The 17397-nt window shown below is 38.3% G+C and overlaps 1 protein-coding gene across 3 annotated transcripts in view; it reads left to right on the top strand.

Annotated features, from left to right (window-relative positions):
- slc12a5a (solute carrier family 12 member 5a) overlaps nucleotides 1-17397 on the top strand; it is a 261991-nt gene that overhangs the window by 222183 nt on the left and 22411 nt on the right. For all 3 annotated transcript variants that reach the window (XM_074668575.1, XM_074668583.1, XM_074668592.1), the window contains exons 5-9: nucleotides 4276-4330; nucleotides 7072-7202; nucleotides 14247-14494; nucleotides 16740-16951; nucleotides 17093-17260. In XM_074668575.1, coding sequence (XP_074524676.1) covers nucleotides 4276-4330; nucleotides 7072-7202; nucleotides 14247-14494; nucleotides 16740-16951; nucleotides 17093-17260 — 814 coding nt within the window. The remainder of the gene's footprint in view (nucleotides 1-4275; nucleotides 4331-7071; nucleotides 7203-14246; nucleotides 14495-16739; nucleotides 16952-17092; nucleotides 17261-17397) is intronic.

Here is a 17397-nt window from a genome sequence, read left to right as displayed (position 1 = left end):
CCCGTCCTGTACTCATGCGCTGAGACTCAGTGACTCTGTATGCGGCGGAGTACCTCAGTGTAGCTGCGGCCCACATCAGATAAAACACTTAAACAATTACTGTCTTATCTGCTGTGGTGGGAGAAGAGCTTGTGGCCTCATTATGACCAGATTACAGCGAGGAGCTGAGTCCCACTCATTCTTCAGCACTCATCGTCAGTTCACCGGCCCTCAGGTGACAGTAACCACATTACAGTCTTCACAGAGTCAGGCGTGATGATAGTCGGACAGAAGCGACTGGGACTCATCAGATTTCACTCTCTCCCCTGTTGTATTTGTTGTTATTTGTTGTGCTCTGAGATACCGTGACGAAAATATAATTTATTTTTGTGTTTTGATTTAATCATAAGATGCGCCAATGGATAAGCTTCAAATGATACAAACAGTCCCTCTCTTTAGTGGGGCATAACATCAATCACATTCATCAATCCATGTTTTTTTCTGCTGCCCAAACAGTGAGCAGTAGTCAAAGCACGATAGTCCAGACATTTCCTTTGCCTGCAACATTTTCCAGCTCCTTTTTTTGGAATCCAGATGCGCTCCCAAAACAGATGAGATCTAACCTCTCTCCAGAGTGCTCTGAGTCTACCCGGGGGTCTCTTACCAGCTGGATGAGCCAGAAAAACCCCCAAAGAAAGTCGACTGGGAGGCCTCATGATGAGATCTCTGAACTGCCAGATTATTAACTAATCTACCAGATTAACGAAAAATATACTTTAAAATGTCATGGTTTCTTAAAGTAGGATTAATAGCTTGAATATATATTTAAAGTAAAGAAAAAATTGGTTAAGATTGTAACAAGAAACTGCAGCATTAATACAAATTTGATTTTTTTAAAACATTTTATTTTTTAAAATTCAAATATGATAATAAAAAACATACAAATAACACAGACCCTAGCAATAGCAATATTTTTTATTGTACTATATAACAAAATAATAATAATACTGATAAAATAATAAAACATATGGGGGAGAAAATGACATAAAAAACATCAACTACAACATTAATAATAAACTCAAAATATCAGTAAATAAACATAAGTAAATTAAAACAAAAACATTACTGCACTGCAAAAAAATGAAATCTTATCAAGTGTTTTGTCTTATTTCAAGTTAAACTGTCTATTTATACTCCATATGCACCAGTTTTGACTAATCAGTTTAGAAAACATGTCTTGTTTTAAGTTACTTAAAGACAAAAAGGAGGTCTGAATTGCTTGTAACAAGTAAAAAAAAATATCTAAATTGAATGGGAACAATGTGATAGAAAATTTGCAAAAAACTAGAATAATGTCTTAATACTAGCAACTTTTTTTGTGCTCCATTGGCAGATTTTTTTAACTTGTTACAAGCAATTCAGACCTCATTTTTGTCTTTGTCTGGACAGGCCAGGTGAATGTGGCTCATATTAAGTCTAAAAAGACATTTTTTTGCTAAGATAAGACAAAAACACTTGATAAGATTTCAGTTCTTTGCTGTGTGCAAAAGCAGCAGCAATGACTATTTAAAGACCTCAAGTTATTACAACTTTCTCCTCTTTCAAAAATTTCCATTCTTCAACAAACTGCTTTCTTTTCCCTCCAACAATATATGTAAGTCTTTCCAGGACAGGGTATGTCACAATCTCCTTCAGCCATAGTTTTACAAACCCAGATGTTTAAGCTTTGATCAAATTCACCCCAACCCCCAATCCGACTTTAAATTTTGAGATGAGACTGAAACTAGCAATCAATTGTAATGTGATTTTTTTCTTATAGATTTTTATATTTGAGTTTTTGATCAAACAAAATCAAACAGCTAATATCTTGTTTAATTTTTTTAAACCAAATTTTCTTACACAGAACAGTATAACCCTATGAAAGACCAACCCCATAGTAGATTCTTACATCTGTTTTTTATCTTTTAAGAGTGAATTTTTTGGCACATTTGCTTTAATTCTTCTACAACATGATTTTCATGAGTCATATTTTAAAGATAAAAGCAGTTGATGGAACAAAAATAAAGTGATTGTACAAGAAAATTGACCAATTATATCATTTAAGTGTTGAGGTTATGTCGTTAGAGAAAGTAAAAGCTGCTTCAGAAGATGAGTCCACATTTTAACCAGCCTGTTATGCCTTTTTTTCTGCTGCTCTCTTAAGATCACCCAAAATATACAAAGACACTCTGAGATAAAACAATAGCCTTTGAAAAAAGGATGAAATCATAATGCTGTCTTTGTACTATCATACACATTTCCTCCCTGATTCTCACTCTACTTTTTTGTTTTTAATTTTTACTGGCCAAATCTTCCACTGGCTGCTTCCCCCTCTGCAGGGCAGTGAGGGCTGCATGTTTGTGTTGCAGGCGAACACTGATCTCCACTCTAGCATGCCCTCACATTTCTCCCGGTGTTTTTCTCCCACTCCATACCGCCGTTACATCACAGTTGTCATTGGCTTTCTGGATGTGCTCTGACAGCTGCTGACAGGCCCGCTGGCATTATTATTTATCTAATCAACAACCAGTCAGCTGCAGCACCCAGCACGGCTGTAAATTGATGTCGTCCTCACGTAATCTCCGTCACAGCTTGTTTTGATTTGATGTACCTTGGGCCTGGTGCTGTTATGATGGACATCACTTGGAGGGAATGAAAATGTGGAGCTTCAACTTTTCAAAGTTGCTTTCTGAGTTTAAAAAAAAAAAAAGTGGAGGCTACTTTTCCCAAGCAGAAGATGTTCTGAGCTGAAGGCTTGATGATCGAGTGTGGAGATGTGAACGTGTGATTGTCACATTTCTGGACATGTGATGTCAAACACATTGTGTTTCTGTTAAGTTGTGATTTGATACCAAAGGAAAACTTGAAAGGTTAATTATAGAGGATGGGTGATCTAAGAGGAAAGCTGGTGGGATATTATTAGGATTATAAGAATAAACAGAGCACTCAGTAAACTGGTCTCCATTCATGCAGTGTGTGTTTTACCTGCCTGTTTACCTGTACAGTTATGGCTGCCACCAAACCTGGAAGCTTGTGGCTGATTGTTAGCATGTGTGTGTGTGTATTCATGGTTAAAAGTTTGAAGATATTATCACATATTTTCCCACACTGGATGTTGCGTTTAATCATCCTTAGCCATGGACACAGTTTAGTGTTTGTCTTTGGTTTGAAAATTTTCATTTGTCTCAAGAAATTCCTTGTTTTTTTATTTGTTTGTTTTTTCAAATTGTAGTTTTAGTAGGAAAAGCACACTTCATTTTACATAGCTTTCAATATCCATCAGACATCCTTGCATCTCTCAAAGGTTTCTGTCTATTTTTTTGTCCTCCTATCTTTTGGAATCCAGGAAAGACTAGGGCAGAAAGTCCGATTGTCTTAACCCATAATAATTTCCCAGATTTTTTTTTTCTCTATAGGTTGTTTGTTTACTTTAACATGAACCACAGAACTGGGGAGCTCACCATTTCTTGATCAAACAAAAAAGACATAAAAACAAATGTGTAGAGGATTTATCTTAACATTTCACAAATTAAGTCAGTTAAAGTCTGATCTTACATGTTTTACATACTTAGTCCATTTAGGCCAGATTATATAAAACTTATCTTGTTGTCTTCTAAGGGAAGTTGTCTTCTTTTCCATGATATAGATCCCATGTTCAATTTCCATTCATTCTTCTATGGTGGGTGGATCTACCTTTAACTATTTCCTAGTTAAGGCTTTTTTACTTGCTCATTTGCTTTTTTTTGTTTATTGTTTTTCTTTTTAAACCTTAACTCCCAGTTTATTGCCTCTGATTTATTGTATTGTGTAAAATCTTTTAAAGCCTTGTACTTTTCCTCTTACATTATTCCAAAATAAAAGAAAACATGCGCTACACTTCTGTTAAAAACCATCCAATCTGTCTGATCTTCATATCATCTTCAGCTGCACTTTATGTTTGCTTCCATGAGTAGTACAAAGCAGGTTCAGGTTTAAAACATGTCAGTTACTTGATAAACATTAAACCTGCTATGTTTAAACAGCATCCCGTTGTTTAGCTAACTGCGATCAAAAACTCTCCAAAAGAAGTGTGACGTGACAGATGAAAACTGATCACCCTACCGTCTGTTTTTAATCTGCATTTCATTCCTGTCTGGTCAAAGCTTGTAGCTGCTAAAAACTGCAGATGTTTGTTGAACTAGTTTTGAAGGAGCAGTTCTTCAAGAAATGACTAACTCGTGTTTCCCCCTCCTCTGTTTCCCCCCTGTGTCTCTGCAGACCATGCTGACTGCCATCTCGATGAGCGCCATCGCTACCAATGGAGTAGTGCCAGGTGGGTGAGCAGACGCCGGCACCACGCAGTCATCACTGTTTGAGTCTGTCCGCTTCTAAATTTTCTCTTTTCACTGATTGCTTTTGGCACATTACTCCCATCACAGCTTGAAATCCCCAGAACCATCTAAAGCTGGAGTCTGGAAGCTTTTTGCACTTTAACTTTGTCGTCGCACAAGGTTATTTACACAGAATCAAGCATCAGCCAAAACGCATGTGTGCAGACACATTTCTTCAGTATAGCTGTATTATATAACATGAGTTCACACAGTAATGATGGCCTGCGTCTGAGCAGTTGGTGTGAGTACAGCAGGGGTCAGGAGAAATTACAGGCTTGTGGAGAAGTGTGGAAGTGATCGCCAATTATGACTGTCTCTGTTGTAACAGTCAGCAGCTTTATGCCGCTGCAAAGTGCTGATTAAAGTCTATTTATTTATATTCACTTCATTATTTGAACACAGTCTGGAAATACAAACAATGTGGCAAACATAATGAAGATAATATGTGGTGAAAACAGCAAAACCAAATCTGTAAAAGCAGATTTATTTAGTTTCTTTGCTTCTTTTCTGTCTTTTTGCTTTTCTTTTCTCGCTTTCCTCTGTTAAAAGTTGAGATCTCTTGGGATTGCTTTTAAAAATATGAAACCAAGAATAAAGTAGCTGACATTTTCATTATTATTCTTTGTAATTATTCTTTGTGATTCTTGTCTAGTGTTTCTGAGTTACCTGTGTTAATCTAACTGTAACTCTGTGTTGGTTTACTGTCATAATTTTGAGGTACAATAAACAAAAGGAGGTGAAGGACCCAAATGCAGATAAACAAAAGATACTTATTTAAACTAAGGCCTTAAACGCATGTTGCTGGGTATTTTCAAAAACCAATATCACCCCTCATTCTTTTTCAAAAAATACTTTCGTCCACACGCAGCAACCCATATTTGGCAGTTTTTCCATACTGGAAACCCGTGCCATCCAATCAAGATGAACCCCCGCCATCCAGCTGTGGCATTTGAAAACTGAAAACTTTGTTCTCTGGCATCTACACGAAACCTTGAAGCCAGAGTTTTCCAAAATCTTCACTTTGTCCAGAGTTTTCAGTAAAAAAAAGTGTTTTAGTGACGTGAAACTTCGGTTTCTTGTGGACAACAACATATAAGAATAAGTGCGGTTTCCCAGATACCTGGCTACGTGTGGACATAGCCTAAAACTCAAAACCCCAAAAACTCTTACAAACTAAAACCAAAACTGTAGAAAAATCATGAAGAGAGCAGGGAACACACAGGCAAAGACACAGCACCAGAGCAAACAATCCATTGAACTGACAAAAGAAATGGAGAAACAGAGGCCATTGTCCACACGTAGCCGGGTATTTGGGAAACCACATATATTTTTACACATTTATGCCTGTTGTCCACATGAAACCACAGCTTTACGTCACTAAAAATGATGTTTTCTGAAAACTCCAGCCAAAGTGGAGATTTGGGGAAACTCTGGTTTCACGGTTTAGTGTGGACGCCCAGTTTTCGGCTCCAAATGTCACAGCTGAACAACGGGGGAGGATTCTGATTGGCTGGCACATGTTTTATGGCTGGAAAACACTCCCATATGGGTTTGACATGCCTCGAGCTGCGCTTATTGGCTTACCGCTGGATTTACCTGCTGCTTGTGGACAAAAGTATTTTAAACAACAAACGTGGGGGGGTACTCGTTTCTGAAAATACGTCTACGTGTGGACATGGCCTTAAAAAATACTTGTGTCCAGGGGCGAGGATGGCCAAGGGGTCTAGGTTGTGCCCCATGAGGCTCGCTCTTGAGCAGGTTGCCCAGGTTCAAGTGTGGCCTGCAGCCTGTTTCCCGCATGTCATTCCCCACTTTCTACTGTCCTATCCTCTCCAATTAAAGGCATTCATTTTTTTCATTTTCTTAACCACGTATCCTGTTCAGGGTCGTAGGTAGCTGGAGCCTATCCCAGCTGTCATTGGGCGAGAGGCGGGGTACACCCTGGACTGGTCGCCAGTCATGGACAATTTAGAGTGACCAATTAACCTGACAATGTTTTTGGACTGTGGCAGGAAGCCGGAGTATCCGCAGAGAACCGACGCATGTAGAAAGGCCCACCGGCCAAGCTGGGATTCGAATCGGTGACCTTCTTGCTGTGAGGCTGCAGCACTAACTGTTGCGCCACCATGCAGCCCATTAAAGGCATGAAAAGCCCCCAAAAATAATAATAATAAAAAAAAGAAATAAAATACTTGTGTCCACATGCAACAGGCAAATCCGCCGATAAGTGCGGCTGGAAGTATTTCAAACCCATATTTAGCTGTGTTTTCCAGATGTGAAACCCGTGCTATCCAATCAGAATAAGCCTCTGTCATTCAGCTGTGACGTTTCAGAACTGAAAAACTCAGTTTACCAACATCTACACAAAACCATGAAACCAGAGTTTTACAAAAAAAAATGACATAAAACGGTGGTTTTGTGTGGAAGACAGGCGTAAACATAAAACTACATTAAAATATATGCAGTTTCCCCGATGTACCTGGCTACGTGTGGACATGGCTAAGATTAGCACAGGTAACTCAGAAACACTACACAAGGATCCCGAAGAATACTTACATGGAAACACCAAAAGACTGAAACATAAGGAAACTTAACCCCAGAGCAAACTCAAGACAAAATCATCACAGTAAAACATATACATGTTTCTGTGTGTGTTTATTAACATAGTTGTGTTTCTGTACAGCTGGAGGCTCCTACTACATGATCTCCCGCTCACTCGGCCCAGAGTTTGGGGGAGCCGTGGGGATCTGTTTCTACCTGGGGACTACCTTTGCTGGAGCCATGTACATCCTGGGGGCCATCGAGCTCCTGCTGGTGAGAAACATCCCTTCCTTCCCTCTCTCTTTTTTTTTTCGCTGACAACTTCATTGTTGCTGTAAGGGTGTCATTTTTTACTCTTACAGTACATTAGGTATGAGCTCACCAGTTGTGCTGACCCAGGGATTCTGTGGCACAGTAAAAGTGTGAGGAGCTGTAGCTTTGGAGAGTGGAGGGATCAAGGAAGTTTATGTCGTAAAGGATTAGTATCCACAGACTGTGTGTGTCAGAAACACTCAGTGGTCATCTCAGGTGCTTCCTTCTTCACACTTTTCCAAAAAAGGCATGAGCTGGGTTGAACATGAGCTGAATACATCTTGAGTATTGAGCGTTGTCTTCCTCAGCGGATGAGACAATAACACATGGAGTCCTTTGAGAAGACTGATGAAATTACATGACATGTGCAACAGATGCAATGTGAAGGAAACAATGCAAGTGACATATTTTGACAAAAATACGACAACAAGAGAGAAAGATAACACCACGGGAAACAAAAAAACAGCAGCAGTGAACATGACGTCTGTGAACAACAGGGTGACAGTGAACAGTGATGAGCAGTGTACGAGGAGCGAGACACTCAAAGTTCAACTGATCCAAACAGAGTGAGAAGAGTTTTTCCTTTTAATATCTTTTTTTTTAACTCTTTTGACTCCACAGGATGGGATAGCTGAGGCGTGACAGGAAACAAGAGGAGAAGCATGTCACAGGGATTGACAAAATCACTAATGACTAATTATTATGATAATCTCTATGTATATTTAAGTGATTTACAAATAAAAAATAAAGACGTGAGGAGGACAAAATTAAAATCACAAAATTAACAGACTCTAGAAAATTTTAACAACAAAAAAATTTCCAAAAACTACCAACAGATAAAATAAAATAAAACATCAGAAAACAACAACAAACAATACATTATGGAAAGTTGTTGAGCAGTTATCTGTTCCATGCTCTACTACCTGGATGTAAACAAGCACAGATGACGTCTCGTCACATCTATAAAATGGAGATCAAGTTGTTTTAAGGCATGTTAAGTTAACAGAATCAAGAGAAAATCTTAACATAAAAAATGTCTAAAAACCGCCAGCAGATAAAATGAAATAAAACATCAGAAAACAACAACAAAAGATACAATATGGAAATATTTAAAACTGAAAGATAAAGATCAAAGACCCTGCCTGTGAAACAATAACAGCTGCATTTTGAAACATTGTCCCCTCACTAGTCTGCACCAAACTATCTGTCTGTTAGATGAATCTTGTATTTATTATCATAAACCTGAAATGCGTTGCATGTCCTGTCTAAGGTGTAGAGCGCTCACCTGTTCCAGGGGCTTGCATCCACGGTTGATGGCTACTACCATACTACTGTAATACTTTACTACCTGGATGTAAACAAGCACAGATGACATCTCGTCAAATCTAGAAGATTAAGATAAAGTTCTTTTCAGGCATGTTGAGTTAATTATGCCTCATTTTGACAGTTTGAGCACAAAGTGAAGTCGGTTATTCTGCTTTTGTGCGTTTTTGTTGGTTTGTTATGTCTGGAAAATAAGTTGCTTTGAAGCATCAAAGTACTTGATGCTTCGAACTTTAACATGCATCAGGGTGTTTAGAGTGGGGCAAAAGGAGAGACTACAGAAAAGTCACTGGTTCTTTTAAGTAAACTGATAATATTTTAGAGTAAGAGTTATTAGAGTTGAATGCTAATGCTACAAAATATATTTTGTTCCTCTTTGCAAAATCATGTTTCATTTTACTTGTGCAAATTGCACAGTTCTTTGACTTCTTATTTAACGTACTATTTTTATTTTTTATTTTTATGTTATATTAACTTAGATGTGTTTATATTTTATTATTCTCTGTAGTTATTTATGATGATTATTATTATTATTATCATTATTATTATTATAATTATTATTATTATTATTATTATTATTATTATTATTATTATTATTATTATTATTATTATTATTATTATTATTTTCTTGCTACTTAAGCTCTATTTTTTCTATTTTGTAATTAGTGTTGATTTAAAATAATTGTACAAAGAGAGTGTGGTTTAAGAGTAAAATTCCTTGAATTTTTGAGATACTTGGCGTATATAGGCTAATCTAATTCTTATTCCATAACTCAAGGTTTGATTAGCTTTGTACCAAAACAACTACAAAAATATCCGATTGGGGATTGCTTCTCAGTTTAATGTTGCAAGTCTTCACTTTCTTCACCTTTACCTAAAACAGAGCTTCAACTTTTGCCACGGTCTCTTTTGTACGAGCACTTGTTGTGCTGCATGAGAAAAGAACAAGATTATTTTTACCCCCTGTTGATCATGACACAAATCATGTTCTGCAAATTACTCACCTCATTAACAGATCTAAAAACGAACCCTTGTTGATATCGAACAGTACGTTCTCCTGCAGGTGCGTGACCTATTTCTCAACCCAGATTTATTCCAAGTCTGACTCAATAATTGCTGAAAATGTTGGCAACATGTCCCGAAACAGCTGCCATGTTTTCACAGACCTTAAAATTAGACACAAATATCAGTGACAGCCTGGTGAGTAGGTTCATGTTGATGTGAGAAAAGGAGGAACTGTGACATGTGTCTCTCTTGCAGTCTACTCGACATTACGTTTCTCTCAGTACAACCCGGTCAGAGTGCTTTTTGATGAGTTGTTTTTCATGAATTAAATTCCACCTTAGATGAAATTATGTTGGTAAAACATAAAAGATTTGGCTCTTTGTTGCTCTGGTGCCAGTATTGGCAATGACTGGAGGCAAAGAGCCAACAGAACCAGCAGCTCAGAAACATTTGAAAACCAAACACTGACGTCCACCGAGGATCTTTTTCATTTTCTTCGTCCAGGCAAAGGGACAATTGATATTAAAATGTGTTTTTCAAAGGAGAGCAGGCCTATTATGATATTCAGGCTGAACGACCCTGTCTTTTTCCACTTCAGCTCACTCTGGCATTGTGTTGATGTTAACTGTTTTCTTTTCTCTGAGTGGAGAGATTTTAGCCTGAAGTATCAGTATAATGTGGAGAGAAGATGGAAGTGGTGTCTGGGATCAACAATTGGTCTGAAATTGCTGATGGAACAATCTTTTTCCAGATAATGAAATCGTTCTCACGCCTGTGTTCATGATGCTAATTGGGGCCATTTAGTTTAACCTCACATAGAAGACTGTAAACAGGTCAAAATAACAAACAAAGCTCTGACTTTGTCCTGAAACACGTCAAACATAAAGGTATCACATGTTGCGTTGTTACTTGAACAGATGCTTAAGGTCTTTTGTAAATTAAGCTAGCTGGTATGTTAGCTTTAGCTTCTTGTGGAGCATTTAGACGTGTTATCGACCAGTTCAAGCACCAAAAAGCACATTTCTCTCTTTGTCATGACAAGAACAGAAATTTTTTGAAAATGAGATGGTCATGGTGCTTGTTGCTATTTTTGCTTCAGGATGATAGATGACATCCTTTACTTTAGCTCCAGTAACTCTTACTTCTTCTACTTAAATCACTCTAACAGCCTTCATTCAACAAACCATTTGACCTGTTTCATGGAGAGAAAAAACAACCCACAAGACTTTTATTCACTTAAAAAAGATTCACTTAGAAAAGTCTGGTTCATTATTTCCACACAGAATTTACAAGTTAACTTTACATTTTTTTAATTTTACACAGGATGTTCTGAAGTGAGTCTGTATCTTTAGAAAATCTTAAGCAACCTTCACTTTACCATCATTACATATGTTTACAGTCAGGTTTCAAAGCAACCTTTGATCTAATAAATGATTATCTCAAAGTTGACTTATTTTGTGGAGTCACTAAAGCATGTGGCCAGAGGGACAACAAGAAGAGATGGGAGTAAAACAGTTAAAGCTAAATAATTTGAGATTAGTACATAAAAAATAACTTAAAATCCATCAAAATCACTGCAATAACATGCAATGAAATTTATATTTATATTAAAAAAACTGAAAGAAATGAAAGTTGAATAAGACAAGATAAATGTAGGGATACAAATATTAGTGTGTGTATAGTAATGATAAGAAGGGAAGCCAGTATTAAAAAGTCTCGCCAAATTAAAAGCAAGATTAGGAATAAACATCATTCTGATTTTGATAGACACTGAGTATGGGTAATTATTTATTTTCTTTCTTTTTTTCAATTTATTTCTTTTTAAGCAAGTATTTTAGTTTAAGTTTAAGTTTGTATTAGTTTTAGTCTCTTATAATTCAGGGTGGTTTTCAGGGGTGAGATTAAAAAAATGTGTCAGTCTGTTATTTTGTGTGGCCTCTGAACAGATTGTAAAAAAAAAATAAAACAAATGTAATAGTAATAATCATCATAATAATACTGAGTGTATGTGTGAGATAGATTAACAAAGACGAAAACTTAAGTTTTCTCCATAATTTTATTTTATTTTAGTTAGTTCTTTAAATTCATGATTCAGTTTAGTTTAGTTGCCATTAATTCCAAAAGCTTTGTTTTCTTCTTATTTCAGTGAAAAAGATGTTTTTTCACCCCTCGTTTTTGTTGTTTTGTTAGTTTTGATTAACTATAATTACTAGGGCTGGTATGGTATTCTATTCTCTCGATTCGATTTGATTCGATTTGATTCGATTTGATTCGATTTGATTCGATTTGATTTTTGGGGTGCCAATTTGATTTAAATAGCTTTTCTTCAATATTTACAAATTTTGTGATTTTTAGTTTGCTTTTTTAACACCAGACCATGTGAAAAAGTTAATGATGATGAAAACATCTACAGACTATATCAGGAGCCATATTTCCCCATTAAATGTACATCATGTGAATCAAAGAGAGACATTTCACCCTCTGCTGGAGAAAAGTGGTAACTTATTACTAATCCAGTTTATAAACAAAGACTGAAATGGAGGATTTGAATTTGAATTTTTTTTTTGTTAAATATCAATTTTCCTTTTGTCAAACAAAAAATCTAAGTTAAAGATAACAGTACTGTTAGAAACAGGTATCCAGAGTGTGAAGAAGTGAAGCTATGTCATCTATTTTCCAGGCTCAGCTGTTAAGTGACCAATAGTGTTTAATATATGACCTTCCCTAATGACAGAGGTCATTGGAGATTAGAGGTTTTGGGGTCTTTTGTCATAAACCCTAATCCAGATTAAAACTAATGTGATCATTTGTTGCTGTGGGGATCTTAAATGAGATTCTTCATGTCTGATAGGATCGCTGTGATCCAATCAGATCTGCAGAAGAACACCCCAGACTCTCACGTACGAGGGATGTGAAGCTGCAGAAGACGGCAGGCGACCTCATTAGATCAGAAGCCGGAGACGAGAGGGATGAATAAATCAGATCTCAAGTGCTCTCTTTGAAAAGTGAATAAAGCTTTTGACTACTGACACTTCAACATGTACGTCTGACTATGTTATCACTCGGCTGTGAAGAGCCAAGTGTGAGCCAATGGTCAAAAATGTAAGATAATGACATTTTTGACAAGAGTTTAATCACTTTATGACTAACACAATGCAGAATTTGGTTGCTTTGATCACCATGTATTCTCACTTAAATCCAGTGAATTTATTGTAGCACGTTGAAAACCCTGTTCTCTCCATCCAGCAGGAATGAAAGAAAGCACCTCAGCTTTCTGCTCCACCTGAGATCTTCTGCTTGAGTTTATTTTCCTCCTCACTGCACTTTGAAGCTATTTTTTCCCGAGCTGTTTGTTCTTCAGCGTGAATTCTGATCGGTTGATGAACTGCAGGGATCTTTCATCTCTGTCTTCAGCCCTTTCCTCCTCCTCTTCCTCCTCCTCCTCCTCTCTTTTATTCCACAATTTCTTCCACTGCAGTCCTCCATGCTGCACGGACTATTTGGTAATTATGCAAATACTGCATTAGCGAGCTATCAAGACACTGGCGGAGGAACGAGATCATTCCTTGAAACAGCTCTCATCACTCCGGTCCAGTGTTATCAACGAAGCAGAGAGAGATTTTCTTATTATTATTGTTCTGCAGTTATTCAGCCGCTGAATGCCTCTAATGGAAATGCAGAGTTTGATCATGCCTGGAGGTTAATTCTGTCTTCTGGGTCAAAGCTGGCTTAGTTTCCATTGTAAAATAACAATCCCTGCAGAATTGTGTAAGGAGAGGATGTGGAAAAAAAAAAGGCTGATTTGAATATGTTTCATCCTTCCACACAGCCAAGAACACAAACTGATGCTGCTATTTTCGGCAGCATGAACGGTTCACAGCGAAGCAGGAGATTTGTTTGCCTGGTGATATGCTGTTCTTAGCATCGGATCACTTTCTGCAGCCAGATGACCCAAATGAGCCATGACTCCTCGCTTGTTCTCCTCGGTTTTAGTTCCTCTTTATGCTAATTTAACTGGAAACCTAATGATAACGTGAAAAAAGAGAAATTCCCGTGCTTATGTAAGCACTCTGCCATGATTCATCTGAAGCTGATGACAGATACTGACAGGCTAATGAGGGGTTTACCGTCTTCTATATATGATGGGAGTATTCTTAGACTGACCCGTAGTAAAAGTGTAATAATGGCACTTCATTTTGAATATTAATACCATGCTTGAGTTCTTTAATTAAGCTGAATTAAATAGCAGAGCAGTGTTACGTGTGCGGCTTTAAGCTCCAGCAGAGGACTGTTAATGTGAGCATCACATGACTTCACACTCCACAGAGTTGTCCTCCTCACTCGCCTCACGCCTTTCTCACCTCCTTTTTTATTATATTCCTTCTTTTTTTTCTCACACATGGTGAAATTTATTAAATCCAGCAGTAAACAATGAGCTGTAGGAGCAGGTTTGTGACCTGCAATCTGCCGGTTTGAATCCCCCGACAGGCTGGGGAAATATGAAGAGAGGAAGAGGATGAGTAATGCTCCCTTAACAACTGACACCACAGTACCCCTGAGCTGCAACCAGATTGTATGGATCCTTTCTGAGAAATGAAATACAGGTGTTTTCCCTGGATATTAAAATAAAACACTAACATAACCCCTCTCCTTCTTCTTCTTCTTCTTCTTCTTTAGATTTACATAGTGCCAAAAGCAGCCATCTTCCCCCTGGAGGGCCTGGAGGGCGCCGAAGCAGAGGCCGCCCTGCTGAACAACATGCGTGTGTACGGAACCATCCTGTTGACCTCCATGGCCACGGTGGTGTTTGTGGGCGTCAAGTACGTCAACAAGCTGGCTTTGGTCTTCCTGGCCTGCGTCATCCTCTCCATCCTGGCCGTGTACGCCGGCGTCATCAAAACTGCCTTCGACCCTCCAGATTTCCCGTAAGCAGTGACACGAACTCAGACCCAGGGGGGCACAGGTTGTACTCACCTGACGCAGGAGCAAAATTGTATAATACACTGTTCTGGAAGGAACAGATGAAGAGAGACAGGAAATGTGGGGAGCAGAGAGCAAGGGGTGACATGCAGATAGACTGGAGGGTGAACCAGCAACGGCTGCAGGGGCTACAGCCTCTGTGTATGAGGCAGCATTAATCTGCTGAAAACTACTGAACTGCTAAAATCATTTAAAATTTTTAATGATTTTCTAGTTTAACTAGTGAGGCAATACTTTAGCAATTCAGAGGTCCAAATTCTTATACACCTATAGTAACATCAAAGGCTCAGTGCGGACTTTTTAAGTGATCTTTTAATTGTCTCATTTTGATTATGTGTGTGTTCATGATCCATGATTCAAAATGAGATTATCAGCACCAAATCAGTTATCTCCAAATGTGTTTTTTCAATATCTGAAAGAAAGAAAGAAAGAAAGAAAGAAAGAAAGAAAGAAAGAAAGAAAGAAAGGAAAGGAAGTCAGAGCAGAAAAAAGCTAAGTAGGAGAGTAATAGAGCACGGGCTAAAACACGGGTTAAACTGTTTTTGCTAATGTTCATTCCAACCCACATGCAGCAGTTATTCTGCAGTGGTCTGTTCAAACTTGAGAGTCTATCAATAAAATGAAGCGTGAGGTTACGTTAGCTCAGCTTGGTGAGGTTGGAGTTGGTAGATGAGCACTTGTAGGACAGAACCAGGATTTACAGACAAGCGGCAACCTCCAGTGTAGAAATATAAGACAATGTAGAAGTGCTAAAACCTGCTGTTTCTCGAGTGTCCACTTGAGGCTGCCTCCGGAAGTACCAGAAGTCACATACACACCAAGCCAAAAAAAGCAGTTTTCACAGCAGAAATAAACCTTTTTACAGCCTGTTTAAAAAAAAAAGTCTCCTGTCTGAGTCACTTATTTCACTATTGGAACACACTGTAGAGGGGTGATTTTTTGCTAACAAGGCAGTTTAGAGGATACTGAGATCCAGAGCTTGCCCAATCAGAGGCACAGCTCGGCTCACATGACTAATGGGCACCCTATAGCTGAGCTTGAAGCCCCTGTCACCTCCAATTTAGCCGCGATAGCCGTTATGCTTCAAAAATCTGTTTCAGAAACAGATGGATAACATCGAGGAGACTAAGCCCATTAATTTTACAGTCTATGGTCTCAGAGCACCAGGCTGTGAGGAACACTAAACAAATAGCCAGCTCACCTTCTGGGCACTAAACTACAAACTGACCTTACAAAGTTTGATTGTTGTTAACTTTCAAACAAGAGCTCTGAGTAACTACATATAAAAACACTGACTCGTTGCTTTGCATCCTGGGAAAAGTTGTCTTGAACAAATAAAGGAAGTCCTTAAAAGAAGATATGCTCCCAAAAACAAACGCAGGACTACATCCCAGGGACAGTGGGTGATGGTGCTCATGAGAAATGGAGTGTATCCAGGACACCACTGATAACTGATAGTCCTTACATCGCCTTTAATTATAACAAGTTGCTTATACCCCAAAGTAAATGAAAAATCTGATGTACTGAAGGTCAAAGTGTTTCAATTTAGGTTCCTTCAGAAACAGCTGCAATAATTCACAAAAAAGAACCCTGACATTAGAGTTTATAAAACAAAATAAAAGTCATAAAATCATAACACAGAAACACCAAGACGTGTTAAAACCTGGGCTGTAAAATTGATATATGATAAAACAGGGAGATAAGATAACTGAGCTTGTTTGGTTATCTGCACTTTAGCTGTGTGCTGTAAGAAACAGATTATCACTGAATTGTTTTGTTAAGATCTCCGCTTCTTCTAACCCAGACTTCTTTGTTTGAATCCACTTAAACACATTCATAGTCTGGATTTGTCGACATGTTTCCACTTGTAAAACAACACAAATTAAAGCTCCCTGATGAGACATTACTGTTTGAGGCAGAAGTTTGAAATGGAAATATTACATTTAAGACCCAAAGTGTTGATTTTATGCTTCCTGAATTAGTTTATTTTCACTTTTCACATTTGCAAAGCTTTTGTTCTATTACTGGCAAAATGGATCTAATTGAATAGAATCAAATCAATTTGCAGGCAGACTGTGGCTTTTTGTGACTTAATGTGCTGAATTGTCTCTAAATGACTTCAACCGAACACACGCCAGACACGAAAACAAAGCTCTGATGGGTGTTTTTTGTGTCTCTGCTCTTCTCCAGTGTCTGTGTCTTAGGGAACCGCACTCTGGTGTGGAAGACTTTCGATGTGTGTGCCAAAACCATTGAGACAGCTAACGGGACAGTCACCACGCAGCTGTGGCGCATGTTCTGTGACTCACCTTTCCTCAACGCTACCTGCGACAAGTACTTCGCTACCAACAATGTGTCTCAGATCCAGGGTATCCCTGGGGTCACCAGTGGAATCCTCACAGGTTGGTGGCAGGATTGTTGTAGTTTCATTTTATTTAAAAGTCAATGGTGGGTTTTTGTAGTGGGACAAAACATCAGCACACCATTCGATCCACGTCCAAGACCCAAGTGTCACAGTTATCTTTTTTGTCTGACTCACACAGAGAATCTCTTCGGGAACTACTATGAGAAGGGGGATCTGATCGCCAGGTCCTACATGGAGTCAGTGGTGGAGCCTGATGAACCTCTGACCAACGCAAACCGCTACGTGCTGGCTGACATCACCAGCTTCTTCACCCTGCTGGTCGGCATCTACTTCCCATCTGTGACAGGTATTGTTTCTTTATTTCTCCTCACTCTAAAATGCATTTTGGGGATTAAGAGCTCTAAATGTGAAAAACAAACACATCTGACCCTGAGTGCTGCATTAATTTGTGTTGCTGTGTTTGTTTGTTTGTGTGCGTGATTA

This window comes from Halichoeres trimaculatus, unplaced genomic scaffold (assembly GCF_033239565.1).
Source record: "Halichoeres trimaculatus isolate MK-OKI-2021-1 unplaced genomic scaffold, fHalTri1.1 fHalTri1_scaffold_1, whole genome shotgun sequence".
NCBI lineage: Eukaryota > Metazoa > Chordata > Actinopteri > Labriformes > Labridae > Halichoeres > Halichoeres trimaculatus.
The sequence above is the reverse complement of the archived record's forward strand: the minus strand, read 5'-3'. Positions and strand labels throughout refer to the sequence as shown.